Below are 15,593 nucleotides of genomic sequence, written 5' to 3'. Positions count from 1 at the left end.
GGGTCCCTGTGAGTCGGAACTGACTCGGCTGCACCTAACAATAACAACATATTTAAACAAGTTCTAGAATTTGTAATGATCCCTTCTTTACCAATTTTTTTTTATTGTATATTTTTGGCAATTTTTCCCTGTAGGATTATGTTTTCCATTTATTTTGTAAGTCAGTGAGAAATTGCACTACATATTTAAAATGTTTATTTACATACAATTTATTAAGAAAAATCAGTTTAATCAGTTGAGGCATTGGAATCGACTCTACAGCAATGGGTTTGATGTTGGTTTTATAGCCTTAGAGTAACATAATTATACTTAAGGAAAACATAATGTCATGCTTTAAGTAATTGTGAACGAATGAGTTATAATTACATTACCTATCTTATTAGGCTTGAAGTTTATAACTTGTAATTAAAAGACTTTATTTGATGTTAGACCATCGAGCATTTTTAAAGGGAAATTGGATGTATTCAGTAGCATATAAACTAAGCAACTTCAAATCTTGTTATTATGATAGTTAGAAGAAAAGTACACATATAGTGCAAAAGGCTAACTAAAATAAGTTCTCAGTGATGTTTTCTTTGTAATTTCAGTTGCTAATAATTAATGCACATCTGATATCCTCATTGGTGTGGTAGAAGAATCAGAGAACCTGAGAATTATGAACTTCTTGCCTGTGCCCTTATCCTAGTCCTTGCTTTGCTGTACATTTTATTCCCTAGGCAGCCGTAGGTTCCTGGTACCCAATTAATTTTAAAGTTGTACTTCTTATTTGAAAAGCACACTACTGAAATATATTTTGTGGTGAGCTATAAAATCAAGACTAGCATATCCAACAAATTATTGTAGGAAAGCCATTAAAACAGAGTGCCTTTCATACTGTTACAGAATCTGAAGGGAAGGAAAAAAAAAAAAGGACACTGCTGTTACGGTCTCTATTTTGTACTTTTATGCCCTTGTTCCCAACTGGGCTTCTGGTATATATACCTGGTTTACAACTGGAAGTAGTCAGCTTTATATTAATATTTTACTACTTCTCTCATTTAATTTTTCATCTAGAAATACTATCATTTTTTCCAAACCTTGGACATGTATCGCATACCAAAGTGGATATTTGCAGGGCTAGGTAATTTGTCTTGTGTAACAGTCCAAATTGGAACACTTGAGCCAAAAAAAGTATGCATATGTGGACATGAATTATGTGGACTGACCACCTATAGTGTTCAAATTAGCTGGGAAGCCTCCAGTTCTCTACATCTAGCTCTGCGGCAGCCTAGGAAGGACAGATTTACAAACAATAGATTAAAAAGACCTTTTCAGTCCTTCCTCCCAGCTTTCCCGGTTTTGTCGTTTCAAGATAATTTCAACACTCAGTAGCTAAGCCATTCCATTTTAATATATTTTTTTTCCTGATAGCGTATGTATCTGGAATATTCCATCAAGCACTCACTCCTACGGACTTGACTAATGATTTTTAACTGCTGTCTCACACGCCCTTACACACACACAATAGAAAGGATATTTACTCCCTCTGAGGCTGCTTATGTTTCTGTGCAGCCTTTACACACTTTTGTCAGATTATGTTTTGGAAAGAATGGAAGGACTCTCTTTTGAATATATTGCCTTGCATTTTTATTCCTGTGTATTAGGAATTACAGTGTAACCTACCCCGTAGACCTTCCAGGCAGAGTCAATATTTACTCTGTGCAAGCAATCCTCATAGGCTTCCCACATCTACCTGCCGTTCTTGTTATCTACTGAAGCTCTGTTGGTCTCTGAAAAAGTCACGGGCCCCTTGGTTCCTGTGACTTGGCTTTGCATTGTTACAGGCAGGTAAAAAAAAAGTCTATAAAACTCTTGTCTACTTAAAACCTGGCGTTCTATCACTTTTACTTAAAAACTCGCATTTTGCAGATAAACCTAATTGTGAGTAGTTTTTACGTGAAATCTTTGAAGTGTAATTATTTAAAAGAACAGGAAGTCTAACTTGCAGAAAAATGTTTTTGTCTTGAGATAGCTAGAAGCATCTCGTCATTTTCTCCCAATAGTCACATGGTTGCACTTGCCTGTCCCCATACAGTCCCTATACTTTGTTCTATGATTTGCCCATGAACCATTATTGTCTACAAGTAAAGGTATTTATAAAAATAATTGGCCCAGCTGTTTTAACTGCAAGCCTGCTGCGGGCTGGTTACTGTGCGAAACAGTCACTTCGCCCCATTCATTCTGTTTGCTTACAAACCAGTAAAAGGCATTCTAGGACACCACTGGCAGTTATCGTTATCAGCTAGAGGGAACTGTGTTGCTTTAATAAACCAAAACCGAATCTGTTGCTATTGAGTCGATCCCGACTCATAGCGACCCTATAGGACAGAGTAGAACCACCCCGTAGGGTTTCCAAGGAGCAGTTGGTGGATTCAAACTGCCAACATTTTGGTCAGCAGCCATTCTCTTATCCACTGTGCCACCAGGGCTTCGTTACTTTACTAGTGTCCTATAAAATTCAAGAGGTAGAAGTAGAAATGATTCTTGGGATGGTTGTTAGTGAAGATACTTAAAATACGTTTAAATGGTCAATCTTGTTATCATCAAATAAGAAATGATTTTTTCCATTCTGTTATGACAGAATAGCTAATGTCTTTGGCTATATTCGTGCAAATAACTGTGCTCTTGAGTTGACAACAAACGTTTGCCTGTATTGTCTCTGTTGTTTACTAGCACTGTGGTCCAACTAAAACGTGCTCTCAATTCACGCATTTAGTCACTCAAACTTTGGGCAAAGGTAAAAATCCCACTGGCTCAGTCTCAGTTACAAATTCAAAACAGCCACCAAAGCTGCGTTTGGAATATTGCCGGATGTGTTTTGTTATAGAACTTTTAAGAATATAAGTCTTTTTCCATGATGGGCTGAATTAAAAATCAATTGAAATATAGTATATTACAAAGGCTAAAACAGTTCTATCCTGACTCACTCAACATTAAAGTTGTGATTCAAAGAGCCTGGGTCCCATCTGCTCCAAGTAGGTGGCCCTCAAGACTCATTAAAATGATCTTTTCAAAATTACAAGCCAGGAAGAGCAATCCGTTTTGTGCATCCAGAAATGATTGTCCGAATGCCCATCTGCGTGTCCTTTTAAGAAACACAGTTGAGCAGAGGAAGTGCTGGCTCCGCGGGGAAATCATGCCCACCTTCTGCGTACACACGCTGTGCCACAGGCAATCAGGCAGACCCACTGATGTCCCTGGCACTGGGGCGGGCTGGAATATTTAACAAACAAATGCTTCTGAGCCCAGAAGAGGAGCGGTTCAAGAGATTTGGGACTTTTGAAGAAGTATTTTAAGTTAAATCAAAAGCATTTTGTGTTTCTTCTGAGAAACAGATGAACCAATGATTGGAATGCGAAAATGGCAGGACAGTTTCTTCTCTGACTAATTGTATTCAGTTGCTACACAGGTTTTCAGTAGCTAAATGATAAACCAAAGGAAAAAGAAGTGGTGATTTTTCAATCAGATCGTAATAAGCTAACTGCTTATGTTCTATAATAAACTCATATAATTTACAGAGAAAAAATTAATCCAAAAGCATGTTGGAACCAAACAAATTACAAATGTGAAATCAATAAACATTATCTGTACCTTATAAAATGGAGCCCTGGTGGCACAGTGGTTAAGAGCTCAGCTGCTAACCAAAAGATCAGTAGTTCGAATCCACCAGCTGCTCCTTGGAAACCCTACTCTGTCCTATAGGGTCACTCTGGGTTGGAATCAACCCAACGGCAATGGGTTTTATACCGTTTAAAAGCGGCAAAAACATTATACTAAAGAGAGGGATAGGGTTTTGCCAGTGTAACACTCTTTAGTAAATACTTACTAAAATTAAAATTAATACTTTAGTACTTTTTAATATTTGTTAAAATTAAAACTATTTTTTTATTTACCATTGTTTTCTACTTTGAAAGAGAAGCTGACCCAACTTAAATCAAATTATTACCTAATTTTAGTCTCAGATATTATCTTGCCTTTCTTGTTCATTCTAATTCCCCCTTTAGAATCCAGGATAAACCAGATTTAGTGGTTCTGGGGCAGTAGCCCTGGTGGTGTAAAGGTTAACCTCTCGGTTACTAACTGAAAGGTCGGCAGTTTGAACCCACCAGCCATTCTGTGGGAGAAAAGACCTAACAATCTGCTTCGGTAAAGATTACAGCCTAGAAACCCTATGGGGAAGTTCTGCTCTGCCCTGTAGGGTCACTATGGGTCAGAATCGGCTAGAGGGCAAGTAACAACAACAGGGCCACTAAGGTAAGCAAGCAAGCCTTTTGTACCTTGTCCAGATACTCCAGTTATTTGACCTTTCCATATATTTTTTAAATTTTTATTTTGTTATTACTGTTGTTGAAAATATACACAGCAAAACAAACACCAATTCAACTGTTTCTAAATGTACAATTCAGTGACATTGATTACATTCTTCGAGTTGTGGAACCCTTCTCAGGCTCCTTTTCTGAGCTGTTCCTCCCCATTAACGTAAACTCACTGCCCCCTAAGGTTCCTATCTAATCTTTCTAGTTGCTGTTGTCACTTTGATCCCATATAGATAGTTTTTACTCAAGGCAGACATTTTTTACTAGTTAAGCTAAGCTATTGTTTGGTGTTAAGAAGGCTTCTGGGGATATTTTTGGTTTAAGTTTTAAAGATTATCTCAGAACAATAGTTTCAGTGTGTCATCCAGCCCCTTTGGCCCCAGGAAGTCTACAGTCTGTGGGAATTTGAAATTCTGTTCTGCATTTTTCCCTTTTTTATTAGTATTCTTCTGTGGAACCTTAATCAAAATGTTCAGTAATGGTAGTCTGTGGCTGTTGATGTGCAACCAAACACCTCATGGGATTTGGTTCCTTGGTTTGGAAGGTCATGGTTTTGTGGGACATCACAGTTAATTGGCCTAATGATGCTTTTAGTGCTTCTGTTCTACCTCCTAGTTCTTTGCATAGTGCCTTGTACTTCAAAGCTTGCTAGTGGCTATCCAAGGCACAGCAGTTGGCCTCTGTTTACCTAGAACAACAGAGGAAGAAGGAGAGTCAGGAATGGGAGGATATGGAACGTTGTTGCCTCCATGAGCAACTGCCTCCTTTGCCGTGAGACCAGAACTGGATAGTGCCTTTCCATCTATTTAAAATAGAATGTAAATGTATTTGCATGGAAATGCAATACAACCAAGAGAGTGCCCCCCAGGATACACGGCTAAATCTGTCCACTTCTCAGCCTGTCTCCAACCAGGATATATCTTAGAAAAAATGGGAAACGAATGTCCATATACAGAAACCATGAATAGTTCCGTGTAAATCATCACTACTCACGCCTAGCAAAAAGAACAACATGCTTTCCACCTGAGTGAACTACTGTGCGAAAGAAAAAAATACACTTCCTACCAAATGAATTTACTTGTGTTTTCTAAATAATGTAGCAAACGTCTGGTTTTGCACACATTTCTCTGAATTCTTATACTAGTACACCTGAAACTTTTTAAAAATGACGTTTGCCACCTTTTACTTTATGGTATTGTTATAATTGTTTCTCTGCTGCTAGACTTATGCCTCTTGATGGTGATGTCCATGTCCTCCTTACTCATCTGTCTTCTAGAAACCAAACTCGTTGCTGTCAAGTTGATTCTGACTAAGGGCGACCCCACGTGTTACAGAGTAGAACTAAGCTTCACTGGGTTTTACTGTCTGTAATCTTCACGGAAGCATACGGCCAGGCCTATTCCTTTGCCATGCCTCTGGGTGGGTTTGAACCGCCAACCTCTTGGTTAGTAGTGGAACACGAACCATTTCTGCCACTCAGGAACCTTTATGTCCTCTGCAGTGCCTAGGCAATGCCTTACATGTAGCAGGGGCTTAATAAATATTTACCAGATTTATATTTATTGCAGAAAAAAGCCTGATTTCTGCCTGTGTCACATACAAAATTGAATCCCAGAAGTGATCCGGAGATGCTAGACCAGCCTCTTTTGGGGTCAGTCTTTTAAATCTGCAGTACATGTCTTTATTATTTATTATGAAAATAGAATAGGAATTAGTGAATAGAGGGTTTTTGATCCCAAGAAGCCTCACTATTAATTGTACATAACAATTACAAGAGATTAAATTAGAATAAAAATAAATAGAAAAGGAATAGCACTGTCTAACAGGCAGAACTGAATAAATCCATCCTGGCTCTATCAATACCTCCTTAAAACTAAGGCTTGGGGGATGTTTACTGTATGCTGTTTACCGTCTTCATTATACAAGACTGAACTTCGATTCTTTTTTTATATCTATGAAACAGAAATTGCAAGGTCACCACTCCATTCCTGATAATTTAGAATACTGGGAGTTTTTCAGGTATTTCTGGCACCGTTTCCAGTTTTCTGCCTGAAGGCAGGGTTCTTCATCTCTGTGAACATCCTCAGGGTCCCAGAGGGTAGAGAAGGACAAGCTCGCCTAGTAAGTGGCGGACTGCAGAGTTGCCCAATGCCTGCAGCTGAGGCTATACAGGGACTGTTCCAAGGGCAGAAATAGTCCCATCTGCCTTATTTTTTCCCTTGGGGCACAAGTGAGGGTCCATGGTGACACCCAGTCACCATCTTTTCTTTATCCTTCTTGGCACTCTGGAAGATAAGTTTCTCCATCATTTATAGGGAATATGTGTATTAACGGAAACCCTGGTAGCGTAGTGGTTAAGTGCTACGGCTGCTAACCTACAGGTCAGCAGTTCAAATCTGCCAGGCACTCCTTGGAAACTCTATGGGGCAGTTCTACTCTGTCCTATAGGGTCGCTATGAGTCGGAATCGACTCAGTGGCAGTGGGTTTGGTTTTTTTGGGCATGTGTATTAACAAGATAGTGTAGACAAAGAACATTAAGCCCAAAATGAACACCAAGAAAAAATGTTCATAAAAGGTTCTTAGACAACTCTGCAGTTCTCATTCTTTACTACACATAGGCAAGCTGTCTTTTAGGAAGGGTTCTAAGACACTAATGTTCTTTTTGGGGAACACAGTTATTTGCTAATCGTAGCTACTTTCCGTAAGAAGGAAAAGTTATAACATGGCAGAATTAGGGATCTAGACTCTATGTTAGAGATTTTCCAGAGAGTCAATAAGTACAACATACTCGGCCTTCTACAGAACTCTGAAGTCAATCCAACTCTATCATTGCTGCCATTGCCTTAAGACAGGCCCCCTTGATCTCCCTTTCTATGTCTCCACAACCTACCCCAGACACTACACAAAAAATATTTATACAAACTCATACCCGTGCCTTCTATTTTGTCCCATTAGAGAAAGCTTTCTGAAATACAAGACTCATCATGGCATCCCCAGCTCACATCACTCAGTGACTCCTGATTGCTTTCAGGATAAAGTTCTTGGATGGCAGGGACTATGTTCTGGTCTACCGTTGTATCCACAGCACCTAGAGCAATGCCTGATCCATGATGAGCAAGAAAGAGAAAGAGACAGAGCAATGATAGATACATGGTAGGTAGACAGACAGACAGACAGATCTGTCCGTCATCAGTCACATTCTCTCGGTGCTACCTTCTAATTAGAAGCTTTGGTAAATTCCTCCTTTGTCCCGTGCCCAGCCTGGAGCAGACTGTCTCACCCTTAAAACCAAACACATTGCCATCGACTCGATTCTGACTCACAGCGACCCTATGCTCTCACCCTTACTTACACTTTAATTCTACTGAGAGGAAAACTTCACCTTAAAGAGTGGACTTTATGTTGAGTGTGCATGATGGCTAAACATTCAGAAAGAAAGTGAGCAATCCAGTCAGTCACCCAAATATTTTGTTTTTAAAATGCTTGAGTTTGGAAATCACTGGATGCTTGGCTCTGTGTGACTGTAAATGGAGAGGTGGGGAATTGCTTATAGAAACTGTGAGTGTTGATATATATGGTCTGTCAGACATCAAATGATGTCTTTAAAATGTACTCTGCTTTTGTTGACTTCTTCCTGTTCTAAGTTTATCATTTTAACGTTCATTTATTACATATTTAAATAGATGAGTAAATTGAAAAAATCTACCATGACAAGAACAAGTAATGGTCACATTAGTTATTTCGTTAAATTTATTATTTTATAGTATAAAAATCTGCCAACTGAAATAGCACTGTATTTCTTGTTTACATTATTTACTTTCATGGTCATTGATTTTATGTACGTAATTCCTCTTTCCCTGGTTTAAAAAATTTAAACTTTTGCTTTCCTAGGGACAATCACAGAACTATAAAAAAAAATAAATAAATAAAATTCTTATAGCTTTCACTTTTAGCTTTCCAAACAATTATATTCAAAAAAGTTAATAATTTGTGGGAAAAAAAATATTTTCTATAATTGAAATTTTCATGTAAGAAAAATATTTGACAAAACATGTTCTGTTATGTATTGGTCTTGAACGATAAAACTTCCCTATTTTTTTTATAATAACACTGGGCAAAAATACCTCACTCGGTCCACTCGTCAGCATTTCCTTGCTTAAGTAAGCTAGAGACCGTAAAGTGTAGTTCTTTGTCTTCCTGTGGAGTTAGCTTATCAGGAAGTCAAGTCTTAGGTATTTTAGGTCACTTCCTATGGATCTTCTAGAATATATCTGAATGACTAATTCCTACATGTTCTCTTATTACTCAGGGGTAAAAAATATGCTTTAGGCAAACCAGATACCACATAGAGGGCATTTTAACAAATACCTTATACCTATTTTCATCGCTTTTTCAGTTACCTATATTGTGTTTTTCATTGCAGGTTAAAATAAAATATGTACTTTTGTTTTATTCATAGACTATACGAGCTTATTGAGAACTTGTATTCAGTAACTTACCACCAGTTTCTGCTCAAAATTATTTTCTCTTTGTTCTCCAATGTAGGGTGACTACAGTAGCCAGGGTTTTCCAAGCCCAATAACTAGTCCTTCAGGGCTAACTCAGTTAACATTAGAGAGCATGCCGGGGAAGGCTGTGAGGCGGACAAGTAAAGGATATCTCCGAAGCGCCTACACAGAAGCAGGAGCATCAGAAAGCCAGAGTTCCTCGGTGAAGCAGATAGACAGAAGCGACTTTCAAACAAGTTTGGTACCTACACCATGCCGTTCTCCCCCTGGAAGAAGATGTGAACCTTCTCAGAAAACTCCAGATCCCATTATCAAAGCAAAGGACCTACCAGCCCATCAAGTGCCAGCTTCAGTAAACAAAACCTTCCTCAAAGAAATCTCAGGGGAAAAGTTGAGACTGATCCCTGAAGCATCCGTAAGTGGCACTACCTCCTGCTCTGGTCTGTTCCACCTCACACGCATGTTCCACAGTATTGGGTGATCAGTAATGTGTTTTCTCTCCTCCTCAGATGTGTTTTAGTTCAGTAACAGCAGCTGTTAAGGAGTATATTGCACATCCTAATGATAATAGAATGCCTCATGTTTTTAATGAGAAAGGTAATTATCTAGCTCTCATCATAATAGTTATTTTTTATTTCCCAGTTACTTCCCATAATTTTAGTTATTGCTGCCTACAAATTATAAATGAACATCTTATTTTCGAGCCAAAAGCTTGCCAGTAAAATCGACAGATTTTCAATAACAATCTACATTAGGAGCCATAAAAACATCATCATTCTATTCACTTTCTGGGCTCTTTGCAGCAGTTCCCCCAAATAATAAATGATCTGCGTGAAGGTTAACAGTAAACCAGTGGCATAGAATCAATCCCCAGGCTAGTTTGGTGGCTGTATCCATGTCCATCAGATTGATTTTTCCTTCCTGTGCTAGTACTTTTCTTCCTCCAGTTCCCCCATAGCACCACTTAGAAACTAGAGAGCAAATGAGGCTGTGCAGGACAAGCGACACTTACATTCTTTTTTTAAAAAATATTAAATATTTTCTTTATGTGCCATGTCCTAAATATTCTGTGTGTGTTTCAACCTAAAGCTTTCAATTCATTTATGTTGCAAACAACGCAGAATGGATTAATTGTTACCTAGCGCAGATAATAAACATAGATATCATCAGTGTTGTTGGTCGCCATCTAGTCGATTCTGACTCAGGGCAGCCCCATGGTGCAGGGGAGAACTGCTCCAGAGAGTTTTCAAGGCTGTGACCTTCTGGAAGCACATCACCAGGTCTGTCTTTCGAGGCACTTCTGGGTGGCCTTGAACCTCCAGCCTGTCAGGTAGTTGAGTGCTTAACCATTTGCTCCACGTAGCTGCTTCCTGAACACTTAATATATGCCAGATGCTGTATCAGTCTCCTTTTTCTGTGTAGTGTTTCATTTAATCCTCACAACCACCCCGAGAGGCAGGGATGATCATCATCCCCATTTTTCAGATGGGGAAACTGAGGTTTAGAAAGGTCAAGGGGTTTGCTCAAGGACAACAGCTATTTGATGGTGGAGGCAGCACTTGAGCCTGGATTATCTGACTCTAGAACTGCTGCCCGTATCCACCATGCTACACTGTGTAAACATTTTTTCAGTCTTATAAGAGTGATGGCTTCTCCTCAAGAAGCATCCAAAGGTAAAACTGAAATGTGTTTTCCCCTTTTAAATTCACAAGTGTGTGTATATATAAGGAAATAGTGAACCACTTAATCTAGTGAGAATGGATTTGTTTTATGTTGACGTAGGATGAGGATCATTAGTAATATTTCTTAATGTCTTTCATTTTTGAAAATATTTTTAAAAGAAATCTTGTTCTGCATAACGACTATTTTGTTTTCCCTGGCTGTGCTAATGAACTTGAACACAGCCACTACACTAGCCTTACCAGTTTATTCTCGGACACTGTTTCACTTGACTGCAGCCAATACTGGGCTGCCAATACTGGGCTGCCAGAACTAGACCAAAGCAAATCTCTCAGAGCCATTCCATTAAGTTTTCCCCTTAATTTTTTTGCCACCAGCTTCTATAATGTAGAGTCTGTCATCCTATATCTCCAGAAAAGTAGATTTTCAATTTTTTTTCTTTCTGTAGAAATAAAACCAGACCATGAGCATAAGCTTGGGAACTTCAGGCACAAATGAATCTTAAGGTTCTGGCCGCTCAGCAAAGTACATTGCCTGAAAAATAACGTTCTCTGATAGTGCCAGGGAATAGAAAAAGAGTAAAGAGACTGAAGATGGGGTGGGTAGAGGGAGGGAAGGCTTGCTCTCGCCCGTTCTCTTCATTTAAGGGCGTATAGAATAAGACACTTCCCAGAAGCCGTTTGGGTTATCTCAGGAGACCCTTCTTACGGCTGCTGACTGCAGATTACAAAGCACAAGTCTAACGTCCTCTGTTCCTCGCAGGAACTCTCTGAGATATTACTGTTCCGTTTTATAGCTAAGGAAACTGACTCAGAGCACCCACTTCAAAGGGATGAAGAGGGGAAGGGAGTTTTATGTTTGTTAAAGGGGTGAAGGCATTGGTTCCCATTCTTGCAGAGACATTGGATTTCAGTGTCAAAATTCCGACTAATGAAATTTTGTCTCTAACAACCCACATGATCACTACAATCTCATGACTCAATGTTTGTGAGCATGGGCTTATTGATGGTCTCAGTTGAGTAGGATATGAAATTACTGAAGGTATAAGTAAGTCTGCTTTGTTTCAGAACGAATTTACAGTGGGAGTGGAATGTTCTTCCAGACACCTTTAAAAAGAAAGGTCATGCTCAGGTGAAAGGGCTCTAGGAATTGACATTCTCTTCACTTGAAGTTTGCAGATAAGAATCTGTGAAAACAAGTTTCCTCTAAAGAGTGTTGTGTGCTTACTAACTCAACGAAGGATTTTTCTCCAATCCCAGAGACCTACAGGGGTGACTTTTAAAAAATAATATTATTGAGATTTAATTCATGTACCATAAAATTCACCCTTTCAAAGTGTATAATTCATTGTTTTTTTAGTCTATTCAAAGAGTTGTGCAACCGTTGCCACTATACAATTTCAGAACATCTCCATCACCCCAGAAAAGAGGCCCTATACTCATTAGCAGTCACTCTCCGTCCCTCATACACCCGGCCTCTGGCAACCAGCAGCCAATCTCTGTCTCTATGGATTCGCCTGCTCAGGACATTTCGTGTAATGGAATCAGACAACACATGGCCTTTTGTGTCTGGCTTCTCACACTTAGAATAATGTTTTTACGGTTCATCCATGTTGTAGCATGCATCAGTACTTCATTCCTTTTTATGGCTGAGTAATATTCCATTTTATGAATAACCCCATTTTGTTTATCCGTTCATCAGTTGATGGACATGTACGGGTTGTTACTGCTTTTGGACTATTAGGAGCATTCATGTACAAGTTTTTGTGTGGATATGTGTTTTCAGTTCTCTTGAGTATATACTTGGGAGTGGAATTGCTGGGTCATGTGATAACTCTATGTTTAACCTTTTAAAGAACTGCTGAACTTTTCCAAAGTAAATCCATCTTACCATCCCACCGCAGTGTTCGCGAGGTCATTTTCTCCACATCCTAGTCTACCCTCGTCTTTTTTATTTCCACCATCCTAGTAGATGTGGAATGATATCTCGTTGTGATTTTGATTTGCATTTCCCTGATGAGCATCTTTTCATGTACTTATTGGCAATTGGTATATCTCCTTTGAGGAAATGTCTTTTCATATCCTTTGCCTATGTTTTAATTGGGTTAATTGGGTGTTTTGTTCAGTTGTAAAGAGTTCTTTCTATATTCTGGATACAAATCCCTTATCATATATTCAACATGCAAATATTATTTCCCACTCTGTGGGTTGTCTTTTCACTTTCTCGACAGTGTCCTATGAAGCACAAGTTTTTTTGTTTTTGTTTTTTTTTTTGATGAAATTCAGTTTATCTATTTTTTTTCTTCCATTGCTTATGTTTTTGGTGTTATATCCTAAGAAACTGTTTCCTAATCCAAAGTCACAAAAATTTATTCCCGTTTTCTCCTAAGAGTTTTATAGTTTTAGCTCTTATATTTAGGTTGTTGATTCATTTTAAGTTAGTTTTAGTACATGGTATAAGGTTTTATAAGGTAGAGTGTCCCAGTACCATTTGTTTAAAGGACTAGTCTTCCCCCAGTGGGTGGTCTTGGTACCCTTATTGAAAGTCAATCATGCATACTTGTAAATATTCGTTTCTGCCTTCTCGATCCTGTCCTGTTGCTCTATATGTCTGTCCTTATGCCAGTAACACACTGTCTTGATTACTGTTGCTTTGTAGTAAGTTTTGAAATCGGGAAGTGTGAGGCCTCCAACTTTGTTTCTCAAGATTGTTTTTGCTATGCTGGGTCCCTTGCATTTTCATACGAATTTGAGGATCAGCTTGTCAATTTCTGTATCAAAGGCAGTTGAAATTTTGGTAGAGACTGTGTTGAATCTGTACATCACCTTGGGAAGTACTGCCATCCTAACGATACTGAGCCTTCCGATCTACGGGCGGTCTCTCCATGTATTTAACAACAACAACAACAACAACAAAGCAGCTGCTGCTGAGTTGATTCTGACTCCTGGCACCTCCGTGTGTGTCAGCAGAGAACTGTCCTCTGCAGGATTTACAACGGCTGATTTTTTGGAAGTAGATCACCAGGCCTTTCTTCAAAGACCCTCTGGGGGGACTTAGGTTAGCAGCTGAGCACATTAACTGTTTGCACCACCCAGGGACTCTTCCATTTATTTAGGTCTTCTTTAATTTTTTCAATGTTTTATAGTTTTCAGAGTACAGAGTTTTTCGCTTCTTTTGTTAAATTTATTCCTATTTTACTCTTTTTGTGCTATTGTGAATGGGATTTTTTTCTTTTTCTTGTTTTTTTTTTTTTTTTTTTGAGATGATTGTCTTTTTACTGGTTTACTTTTTTCAGGTCCATTAAAACCTTTTTATTTTGAAATAATTTTGTACTTACAGAATAGTTGCAAAAACAGCAGAAAGTTTCTACATACCCTTCAGCCAGCTACCCCTAATGTTAGTATCTTCTATAACCACCAGGGTTTCCAGTAAAAGTATAGAAACTGGGAGATTAACATTGATACGATATTGTTACCTACAAATCTTTCCACTTTTTTTTTTTCTCCTGGTCCGGGATCCAGTCCAGGAACCTGTGATGCATTTAGTTGTCATCTGCGTTGGCCTCCTTCAGTCTGTGAGGTATCTTTAGTCTCTCTTTCTCTCATGTCGTTGGCTCTTAAAGAAAACTGGTCAGTTATGAGTGTTCTTTTTTGGAATGTTCCTTAATTTGGGATAGTCTGATGTCTTTCCATGAGTAGAGTGAGGTTATACATTTTGGGCAAGAATACTACTTAAGTGACCTTGTGTCCTTCTTAGCATATCATATGAGGGGTTGCTGTGATGTTAACTTCTATCACTCCTTTAAAGGTGACATCTGCCAGGTTTCTCAACTACGAAGCTGCTATTATCCCCGTTGCCATTAACAGGTATCTTGTGGGGGATACTTGGAGACTATCCAAGTATCTCACTTCCTGTCATATTTTTGCCTGCTAATTTTAGCATTTATTGATGGTTCTTGTCTACAACTGGAATTGTTTTCTTAATTTCTCTAAAAATTGCATGATAGTGGCATCTGACCTCCTCTAACTTCACATGGGGGAAAGGAGACTCAAGATCAACAGCCCAAGGCAGATTCCTGTGAGGCCAAGGTCAGACATACCTCTTCTCTCCACTGTCCTTACCAATTCTGACACCACCCATCCCTCCCACAGCACTCTCCACTTCTCTACTGGGTTTGATAATTTATTGCAACACAGAACTCACAGACAGTAGTCATGATTATGGGGTTTATTAGGAAGGTAACAGGTTACAGTTCAGGTTCAGGAACACCCAGAATGCATTGCTTCCATCAGGACAGCTGCTTCTCAGCCATGCCCGCAGGCACACTTCTCTCTGGCCCCTCGGCCTCTGCCCTGCTCGGGCAAGTGTTACAAACCTCTTTTAGCTCTGTCAATAAGTGTCCCAAGGCACCCCACTCCATCAGTGAGCCTTGGCCCAGAGGTGCTCAGCTCTAACTCCATGGGTCAACAAACGTAACTCCACCAAGCACCTGAAGGTACCGTATTCCACCAGCAAGCCTCCTGACCAAAGATACTCAGCTCGCTCGCTCCGTGGGCTGGGAAGTCCACCACGCAGTCTCCTACTGGTCTCTCTTGCCTTCATTTCTCTGCCATCACTTCATGCGGTCTTCAGTGTTACATCTCTCTATCTCTCTTTCTCTTTCTCTGTTTCCTGGTTCCAGGAGCTTCTCAGTGCAGGGATCCCAGATCCAAAGGACATGGTCTGCTCTTAGCTCTTCTCCCTTGGTGGTAGTGGGATCCTCTCCTCCCACCTCCAAGATGGCTCATTTTAAGCCTAGCAGGATGACAAAACTGACCATTCCTCTTGGTGACACATAATTACCTTATTTTCACAGTCCCACTCAGTCACTTGGGTAGGAGTTAGAAGACCATGGTGAGAAAGGCCACACAAGAGCAATTTCCCGCACCGCAATTTCATTTTTGGATTTTCATTACTAACATATAGATAGAAATACAATGGATTTTTTAATATTCATCTTGTAATCTGCAGTCTTAATGAACTTGTTTATTACTTATAATAGTTTTTTGT

General features: G+C 39.3%; 1 protein-coding gene across 7 annotated transcripts in view; it reads left to right on the top strand.

Annotated features, from left to right (window-relative positions):
- The window catches only part of CFAP20DC (CFAP20 domain containing), a 269,312-nt gene that overhangs the window by 164,691 nt on the left and 89,028 nt on the right, over positions 1 to 15,593 (top strand). For 6 of the 7 annotated variants that reach the window (XR_007514517.1, XR_007514516.1, XM_049863557.1 and 3 more), the window contains one exon: positions 8,902 to 9,279. The exons of the other annotated variant lie outside the window; for it this stretch is intronic. Coding sequence is in view for 4 of the 6 variants with exons in the window: in XM_049863557.1 (XP_049719514.1) it covers positions 8,902 to 9,279 (378 nt within the window). In the remaining 2 variants the exon portion in view is untranslated. The remainder of the gene's footprint in view (positions 1 to 8,901; positions 9,280 to 15,593) is intronic. 7 annotated transcript variants of the gene reach the window in all.

The sequence above is a fragment of the Elephas maximus genome, chromosome 20, assembly GCF_024166365.1.
Source record: "Elephas maximus indicus isolate mEleMax1 chromosome 20, mEleMax1 primary haplotype, whole genome shotgun sequence".
In the NCBI taxonomy this organism is placed as follows: Eukaryota; Metazoa; Chordata; class Mammalia; order Proboscidea; family Elephantidae; genus Elephas; species Elephas maximus.
This window is presented reverse-complemented; position numbering and strand designations above follow the sequence as displayed.